This window comes from Coregonus lavaretus (genome assembly GCF_964263955.1).
Source record: "Coregonus lavaretus genome assembly, contig: SUPER_35_unloc_1, whole genome shotgun sequence".
Classification (NCBI taxonomy): Eukaryota; Metazoa; Chordata; class Actinopteri; order Salmoniformes; family Salmonidae; genus Coregonus; species Coregonus lavaretus.
Window position 1 is genome coordinate 618,279 of NW_028167181.1, and position 10,275 is coordinate 628,553.

The window sequence follows — 10,275 nt, forward strand, 5'->3', positions numbered from 1 at the left end:
TGTCTCTCCTTCTCTCTTTCTCCCTGGTCTGATACGGACAGGCGTCAGCTGCCACGGTCCTTGTCCGTAACTATGTCCTCCTGACCTCTCAGAGTCTGGGCAAATACTGCACCCGCTTCTGACGGGGGCCTATCGGTTGGCCCATCACCTTCACCCCTGACCTCAGTGGTCTCAGTGACATCACTGTACGCCGTCAGGAGTTGAGAGGAGCCGACCGCCTCGATATCAACATGGCCGAACTGAACTCTGAACCTAGGAGCTTAGGGGTCGCCCCCAACGCATCGCCAGCTCTGTCATCGGTCACGTCACATGATTCTGTTATTATTCACAAAAATATGCTTTGCTGGCAGCATTAATTATAATAACCAAGCCCCTCTGGTTGCTATTGATAGTTATATTGATAACCTAGCTCTCCTGTCACGCCCCGTTCACCTGACTAGCACAAATGCTGACACAACCATAACAGACACAGAGCTCACTAAAGAATAAGGTTGATCAACTAATCCATCCCTCAAATTTTGGTTTGTTTGTTTTGGTTTTAAACCTGTGACGGCACAGTGACACTGACCTAAAACATCTGTTTTGGGTTTTTGGTTATAGCTTTGTCTAATTATCTAACAAATTCTGTTTCAGCCTAATTAATTAATCAATAAACTCTCCCCTGAGTTATAGGCTTGGTTGAGCGGTTAACTAACCTCCCACTAACATCCCTGAAACCCATGTGTCCCTCTAATACAGGTACACTACCTAATGGTGCTGTCTGCTAACTGGGCCTACGTGAAGGACGCGTGCCGGATGCAGAAGTACGAGGACATCAAGTCCAAGGAGGAGCAGGAGCTACACGACATCCACTCCACTCGCTCTAAAGAGCGTCTCAACGCATACACATAAAGCCCACGCCTCCCCCTGCCCCGTCCCCCTATCCTTCCCCCCCTCTCCAACACACACACACACACACGTCCATGACACACATGCAGCAGAACACACACAGAAACCACACAAGCTATTCAGTGTCTGGTGTTTATGTTCGTAGGGGCACAAGGGTAAGGGGGGTTTGGGGTGTTGTGTTGTGGTGGGTTTCGACTTCACTAAGCTTACGGGTGTGATGAGATAGGTTGTTCCTACGGGATATTGTGTGTCTTCTCTGACAAACCCTTCTTTCCTGTATTGAGATTTCCTTTCTATTTCTCCTCCTCTTACTCCTCCCGTACCTCTACCTTTTCTTCTTCTTAGATCCTACTCTTTCCCTCTTCCTCCTCTTCCTCTCTTTCTTCACCATTTGCATTTTGTATATTTTTCAGAGACAGCACATTACTAGTAGCACATGAAGTGAGTGACTCACTTGTCTTTTTACAATGTGTCATTTCTTTTTACCATGTTGTTCTATATCTCAACATCGAGTACTTCAATTTATTTATGTTTCGTTTTAGGAGGGGTTGGGGTTTTTATCACTTTTTAATTCACATTTCCGTGTAATATATTTATACGTTCCTAAATGCTCGTCATTCAACGGGGCTCCAATCATACATAGTTTTTACCATACATTTTATTTCAACATATCCACTTAACAAGACCAAAATGTGACCAAACTTGTATCATTTACAGGTAAATTACAGCATAATAAGCTTCTGAAACAGTAAGCATCACCGGTATAAAAACAATGTACAGAATCTTTTTTCTGAAAATTATTTTATTGGTTGGGAGTGCCAGGGATTCTCAAATAAATAAAAAAGTACCTTAAAGTGACTTTTTACATATTGCTATAAGCGTAGCTTGGTCTAACTGTCAGAAATGTATGCTAGCTTTGTCGAGTAGCCTAGTCATTGAAAGTGAAAAACACTGATTGTCTGTCAATAATAATAGTGTTCACTGTGAAAAAAAATAACAGTTGGTTGAGTGGTAAGTCAGCGGAGTGATGAAGATGATGATGATGTGTAGTAGGAGGAAGAAAAAGCTTGTGGGATTGACATGACGTAGAAATACATCTGATAGAATGGCCTTTCAGGATTATGCCGTGGGGGAAACTCTGTAGAAAACCACTTCCTCATCCGTCGTAAGCCATAACTCACATGCAAATAACATTTTACAGGTTTAATTTTTATATGTTTTAATCTTCCACTTTTTAAATACAAGTTATCAGAAGAAAAAATATGAGATGTTTTTTGTCAGTATTCTGCTCTGTATATATATCTACAGTATATAAATATATACATATATGTGAAACACTTCAATTTCAGGTCATTCATTTCAGTGGTCAAAGTTTGGTGATATTCTTGTGAACGTCCATTTCAGAGATACCAGTGAAATAAATATGGTAACAAAATCTAGACGGCAAGCGGATGAACAAGCTTTAGGCCTGAAAGGGTCGTATTGCTACACGTGGAAAAAGTTGAATATCACATTGAGAGATAACTTAACTGTCTGCAGGGTTGTGTTCAATTCCATTTCAGTCCAGTCAACTCAGGAAATAAACTGAAATTCTTCCAGAATTGACTGAATTAAAATAAAACTGACCAAAACCCTGACTGTCTGTGAAGCTATACTAAAAGACAAGAAATGTCAATAAAACAAATAAAACAATTAAAACTATATTACTCTTGAGTATGGACCAAACTCTGTCTTAACTCTTTCTAGTACTCTAGTTCTGCAGTACAGCGTTTCATCATTCCGTTGGCTGACAACAGTCTTGTTGACAGTGTTTCTAACAAAAAAGAAAAAATATTTTTTTGTGCACTTATTCAACCATTGTGAGCTCTTTCTTGGTGTTAAGTGCATTTGGATTCGAAGCTGAATCTCTGTACTGTAGTCATGCAGCATTTGGTTATTAACCAATAAAGAAATTACTTGTATTATCTAGGTAAAAAGAACCATGAATCTAGTTGTTATTTGTGGCATGGTTATGCATTCAGTGGTAATAGTTTTTAACTGATTCAAAAAGTAAAAATATCCTCTCTCTTTATAATTTTCATTTCTAATTTTTACGCTCGGACTGTCTGAGTCAACTGATTTCTTATATGTGCAGTATTGCGGTTCCTAAGCTAACAGTATTATGCTAAGTAAACAAATAGCCAATTAGGTTGTAGTGTATGATTTTGTGTCCCTTCCTCCTTTAAAACCATGTCTTAAAAAATTGATACTACTTGTTATGATGTTGCGTATTCACTTCTTCAGTATTAACCTGACAATGCTTTCTGCTTTATCCTCCCATATTAGTCTTTTGTACTTTCACTAAGAATGCTTTGTAGCAGGCTGTACGATTCTTCATCATCTGTTTTGTACATACATGTGCCAACGGCTTAAACAGTGGCTTTTTTTTAACTGTAGGAACAAACTTGCTTGCGTTAAATAAAATACACTTGTGTACTTGTTAATAATTACACCCTGAGTCAATTTTTTCTTTCTTTCTTTCTATATGTCATAGCTGTATATATACAGTATATATACCTGTATACCCACTGGACACAGATGTCATTTCAACATCTAGTTTTGATTTACATCATTCATGTGAATTCAATGTGAAATCCACAAAAAACCTCACCATGTCACTGGATTTAGATTTAAAGTTGGGTGTAAAAAGACGAAATTCCCTTACGTTGATGACTTTTTGCAAGTCTAATCAGTTTCCCACGTTGATTTTTCGTCATCACATTTAATTTCTAATTTTTTTATGAGGTGGAAACAACATTGATTCAACCAGATTTTGCCCAGTGTGTACATGCCTACAATAATTAAGTTTATACACACCTCTGGTACTGTGTATTTCAATGCATTTACATTATTAACATAAAAAGAAAGTGTACCTTGCATAATGATGATGATGTTATAGCTCTTGAAAAGAGCTTTCTGAACCCATTTATGCAATGCAGGTGTGTTTGAAGATTGTCCAAAACACACATCACCTAAGGCAGTATCCATCCATCCACACACATAGCATGGCCTTAACATACCTGACTAATACAGATAGCTTGGCTTGAAGAAGAGCGCATGATATCATATCACAAACATTTGCCGGGCTGGGGATACATTATGAATGCTCTCTCTATGCCTGTTAACCTTTACCCGTGGCATTTAAATAGCATATTACATTTGTGGATACAGTGCACCAAATGAAAACGTGTTCAGCAAGTTCTAATTAACCCCAGTGAACTTCTTAGGTCAATCAAAGACAGCCAGAGCCTGACCTTAAGGTAGTGTGAGAAGAGAAACAAGCCTCGATCAGATATAGACTAGAGCAGCTTAGATGACATTCATCATATCACAGAAAGGCTAGACCAAGGGTGTGTCTGAAATGGCACACTATTCCCTATAGAGTGCACTACTTTTGACTAGAGCTCCAGTCAAAACTAGTGCACTGTGTATAGGGAATGGGGTGCCATTTTGGGATCATTACTGATATGATGTTTTTATGGTATAATGATGTCATGCCATATGTTGTGAGGACAGAGGAAGAGTTAAGAGATGAGTGGTTTGGGGCCATGAAGTCTACATTCCATTATGTCAAGGTAGATTAGTGATGTTTAGGATAGCATGAGTGATATTTAGGATACTGACTTGGGGTAAAAAGTGATGAACGACAGGGAGTGCCCATGGAGACTTGCCAGATGTATGTGAAAGGAATGAGAACCAAGGCTATATAAGATAGAGTGTCTTCTTTGTCAAGTTAGTTCAACTGACGAAGGGCAAAGCCATGTCCGTTTGTTAGATGAACCCACGAGCTCGTGACTCAATAAATACTTGGTATGAAATCTCCACAGAGTGTCTAAGAATATCCTTGCATCCTTGATTCTTTGATACCTGAGAAACTCATCATAACAGATTGGCGTCTAAACGAACAGGATGCAGTTCACAGCTTAACTAACAGGTAAGCAAACTTTCATTTTTTGAGTTATGTCAAAATCTGCTTATCTGTGGTAAGGCTTAGCTGTAACGAACGTTTAAAATTCAATATTTTAAAGGGGGATGATGAGTGGTATTGAATTATGTAAAGGGATGTAAGGAGGAATATATAATTTGCTATGATTCAAATTAGAGTGTTGTCACGATCATCGGATATAGAGGACCAAGGCGCAGCGTGGAAGGTGAACATACTTATTTATTAAATGATACACGAACAAAACAACAAATCGATACGTGACGTCCACAGGTGCAAACCACAAACCAACACAGAACAAGATCCCACAAACACTGTGGGAAAACCACCTGACTAAATATGGTTCCCAATCAGAGACAACCAGCAACAGCTGATACTCGTTGCCTCTGATTGAGAACCACTCTGGCCAACATAGATATACAAAAACTAGACTAGACACAACGAGCACAAAACATAAACTCTACACACCCTGGCTCAACTTAAAAGAGTCCCTAGAGCCAGGGCGTGACAAGTGTGGTCGAAGTAAGGAGTAAATGCAACAGAATAGTGAGATAAGGCGCAGAGCACCTTTAATATGATTTAAAACATTATATTATAAAGAGAGATTAGGCGCAGAGCACCTTTAATATGATTTAAAACATTATATTATAAAGAGAGATTAGGCGCAGAGCACCTTTAATATGATTTAAAACATTATATTATAAAGAGAGATTAGGCGCAGAGCACCTTTAATATGATTTAAAACATTATATTATAAAGAGAGATTAGGCACAGAGCACCTTTAATATGATTTAAAACATTATATTATAAAGAGAGATTAGGCGCAGAGCACCTTTAATATGATTTAAAACATTATATTATATAGAGAGATTAGGCGCAGAGCACCTTTAATATGATTTAAAACATTATATTATAAAGAGAGATTAGGCGCAGAGCACCTTTAATATGATTTAAAACATTATATTATAAAGAGAGATTAGGCGCAGAGCACCTTTAATATGATTTAAAACATTATATTATAAAGAGAGATTAGGCGCAGAGCACCTTTAATATGATTTAAAACATTATATTATAAAGAGAGTGGATGATTCCATTGAAGGGCTCAGGAAAACCCTTGATGTTACAGACATCATAAAGAGAATGGGCGGAAGACACCCTTAATGTATGGTACATTATAAAGGTAGTGGGTTTGTAGTCCCGTAATGTGAAAGATATTACAAAAGAGAGAAATAGGTTATGGACCTTTGATGTGGTAAATCGTCATAAACAGAAGGGAGAATAAAAACCTTTGTAATACTCAAAACGACCAGGAGATGGAGCCAATGACATGTAACATATTGAATCATAGCACCAAAAAAACGACAAAATAGGAACTACATTTTAATACAGCATGGGGATTTCATGTAAAGTGTTACTAATAAATGCATGTAGTGATTAATGACCAGCTTAGTAGAGCGATATCTGGAAAAACAGTCACCATTAAAAGTAAAGCAGAGCTTCATTTAACTCGAAGAGAGAGACAGAAAGTGATACAATTATTAGAGGCAAATTCGCAGTTAAGAAAAAGTATTTTGTAAAAGTAATGTAAAGTTAAGTAATTGAATGGGACAAAATGGGCTATATTATGAACAAAGCAGAAAGTAATTTGAATCTGAAGGGTGCAAAATAAGTTATAAAAAATGTGTATAATAATTTGATGTAAGTATGGATAAGAAGTTACATTTACATTTTTACATGTACGTCATTTAGCAGACGCTCTTATCCAGAGCGATTTACAAATTGGTGCATTCACCTTATAGCCAGTGGGATAACCACTTTACAATATGTTTTTTTTCTTTCTTTCTTTCTTTGGGGTGGGGTAAGGGGCGGTAGAAGGATTACTTTATCCTATCCCAGGTATTCCTTAAAGAGGTGGGGTTTCAAGTGTCTCCGGAAGGTGGTGAGTGACTCCACTGTCCTGGCGTTGTGAGGGAGCTAGTTCCACCATTGGGGTGCCAGAGCAGCGAACAGTTTTGACTGGGCTGAGCACGAACTGTGCTTCCGCAGAGGTAGGGGGGCCAGCAGGCCAGAGGTGGATGAACGCAGTGCCCTTGTTTGGGTGTAGGGACTGATCAGAGCCTAAAGGTACGGAGGTGATGTTCCCCTCACAGCTCCGTAGGCAAGCACCATGGTCTTGTAGCAGATGCGAGCTTCAACTGGAAGCCAGTGGAGCGGGGTGACGTGAGAGAACTTGGGAAGGTTGAACACCAGACGGGCTGCGGCATTCTGGATGAGTTGTAGGGGTTTAATGGCACAGGCAGGGAGCCCAGCCAACAGCGAGTTGCAGTAATCCAGACGGGAGATGACAAGTGCCTGGATTAGGACCTGTGCCGCTTCCTGTGTAAGGCAGGGTCGTACTCTCCGAATGTTGTAGAGCATGAACCTACAGGATCGGGTCACCGCCTTGATGTTAGCAGAGAACGACAGGGTGTTGTCCAGGGTCACGCCAAGGCTCTTCGCACTCTGAGAGGAGGACACAGAGTTGTCAACTGTGATGGCGAGATAATGGAACGGGCAGTCCTTCCCCGGGAGGAAGAGCAGCTCCGTCTTGCCGAGGTTCAGCTTGAGGTGGTGATCCGTCATCCACACTGATATGTCTGCCAGACATGCAGAGATGCGATTCGCCACCTGGTTATCAGAAGGGGGAAAGGAGAAGATTAGTTGTGTGTCGTTTGCGTAGCAATGATAGGAGAGGCCATGTGAGGATATGACAAAGCCAAGTGACTTGGTGTAGAGCGAGAATAGGAGAGGGCCTAGAACTGAGCCCTGGGGGACACCAGTGGTGAGAGCACGTGGTGCGGAGACAGATTCTCGCCATGCCACTTGGTAGGAGCGACCGGTCAGGTAGGACGCAATCCAAGAGTGAGTTACGATATATAACTTAATTAATTCATAGAATAATCAAGGACTGGTATGGAGATTGACGTTATTTTAGAGAGCAATTTAGGCTATATTTTCTGGACAGGCAGAGCAGTGTACGGGAAATTACAGTCTATTTATTTTTTTGGTTCCGCTGGGAAAATGTTTGTAGAGATTTGTGTCGATTAAGAATGGTTAAAAACACTACGAAGGGATTATTTCATGTGAGTATATAGAACTTTCTAACGTTCTATAAGGAGTTGTGACAATTTGGAAATGGTAATGACAAAATCATAATTAGAGTGCCATGTCTGTATTATACTTACTCACCCAAACGCACGTCGTGGGTGAAGAAATGAATTAATATGGGTTTTCTAAGTTTATACCGTTGTTGGATCATGTGGTAGTGGAATAAATTGACAATAAGTAATCTTGTTTTAGACAATGTATAATATAGTACAAAGACAATATAGGGTTCAATTGAAATAATTATCATGGTAGAGCTAAGGTAGTACAGTGAGGGAACTTCATTTTGTATCAGAGGGTAAGAAATCATTGTAATGGCGCTATTTGTGGAATTGATTTATCATTTCAAGGCATGGAGTAACAATCTGCATTTATGAGTGTAAATTCCACTGCTGATGTGTTGATTGAATGGGTACGACGGAGTATTTGGTTTGGTGATGTTGAATGTATGATTTGAAGCCTGTGTGGTTTAAACAGCAGGACTCTTGTAGCTCGTTTGGTGGAGAATGGTGCTTGCAACGCCAGGGTGGTGTGTTCAATTCCCAAGGGGGGCTAGTATAAGTATAAAAAATGTATGAGCTCACTAATTGTGGGTCGCCAGGGATAGGAGCATCAGCTAAATGACTAAAATGTAAAAATGTTAACTGGTATGGAGAGAAGAGTGCGTGATAGTAATTTTTTGGGCATTTGAATAAGGTTTTGCTAGATTAAACGAGTAAAAATGGTGGAATATGTCTATAAATGAATTGGATCGTGATAAATGGATGATTTCGATATATGATGGTAAACTACAGCAAGTGTTTGGTGTTACTTGTAGCCTGCTTAGAAAGGACAGTTGACTAGATCTCATTCATTCTGATAATGGCGGAGTGATGGTTTCATTGCGTGGCTATGATTTTAGTTGATTACAAGAGAAATAGGATATAGTTTACGACGCATGGAGAAGTGAATGTCTTATATCCTAATAGAGAAACTGAACCAAACATGACGTTACTACGGCAATTTAGGATGGTTATTGTTGTTAAGTTCGTTTTTAAACCCTATGATAGAGGTAAATGCAGAACGCTGTTTGAAAGTGTGTTTTATTAGGGTGTTAACCATTGGGGTTTGCTGAAACGTGAGAGCGCTGTAAGGTGGGTTACGTTAGGTGTACAAGGATCGCGTATTTGTAGGAAGTCGTTGGGGGTTGAATGTTTGGTGGAATGGCTAGCTAGTTAGTGGTGAGAGCTAGGGCTAGGTTTTCATTAGGTGACGTCACTTGCTCTATGAACTGGAAGTAGTTGCTTTGCAAGAATCACGGATTTTGTATGGTGTGTCGATGGTGAATGTTGTCGATATGTGTTGTCATCCCGAGTGGCGCAGTGGTCTAAGGCACTGCATTGCAGTGCTAGCTGTGCCACTAGAGATCCTGGTTTGAGTCCAGGCTCTGCCGGCCGTGACCGGGAGACCCATGGGGCGGCGCACAATTGGCCCAGCGTCGTCCATGGGAGGGAATGGCCGGCAGGGATGTTGGTAGAGCATGGTGTTTGCAACGCCAGGGTTGTGGGTTCGATTCTCACGGGGGGCCAGTATGAAAACAATATATATGTATGCACTCACTAACTGTAACTTGCTCTGGATAAGAGTGTCTACGAAAATGTAGAGGGTTCCTGGTTCAAGGACAGAAAGCAAATATTTTACATTGATGCTATTGACGTGAATTACTGGTTTCATTGATAACATTATAGGAAAGATGTTGTCCTACCAATCAATGTTGGTTAGGATAACATAGTAATTAAAGTTGGATAGCTTTGAATTGGATGTTTTATTTGTTTTGACTATAACTTTACATTAATTTGTCATCTGTTGAGGTACCGTTATAAGGAAAGTTAGCGGTAGAGTATGATAGATATTGTAGAGGGTTTAAAAAGTAAGTAAGTTAATTGGGTGATGAGACAGGTTGACTTGATGTTGAATGTGATTGTTTAATAGAAGTAATTATTTATATTTAGGAGAATGAGAATATGTTATTAAGTAGTATCGCTTTGTGGAGATGATTTACTAATGAAGAACATGTCTAGATAGTTGAATAAGGAACGATATTTGATAATTGATCGTTAGTCTTATGACATTATATAGTTTGTTTAAACAGCGGCGAATTATGATGATGGTTCATTACTTCTGATAACGATAATTTGTTTATAGTACATTGAACGATGGGAGATAGTTGTTGCTGTTGGCATGATGGATTAAGTAGACATCTTTTTATGGGTTTTGGATTA

General features: G+C 39.5%; 1 protein-coding gene across 1 annotated transcript in view; it reads left to right on the top strand.

Annotated features, from left to right (window-relative positions):
• The window catches only part of gpm6ab (glycoprotein M6Ab), a gene marked incomplete at its 5' end in the record, with an annotated part of 12,814 nt that extends 9,436 nt beyond the window's left edge, over window positions 1-3,378 (top strand). Inside the window, 1 exon segment of the mRNA XM_084188468.1 lies at window positions 739-3,378. Within this exon segment, the coding sequence (XP_084044594.1) occupies window positions 739-891 (153 nt within the window). The 3' untranslated portion in view covers window positions 892-3,378.
• Window positions 3,379-10,275: the final 6,897 nt, after the last annotated feature.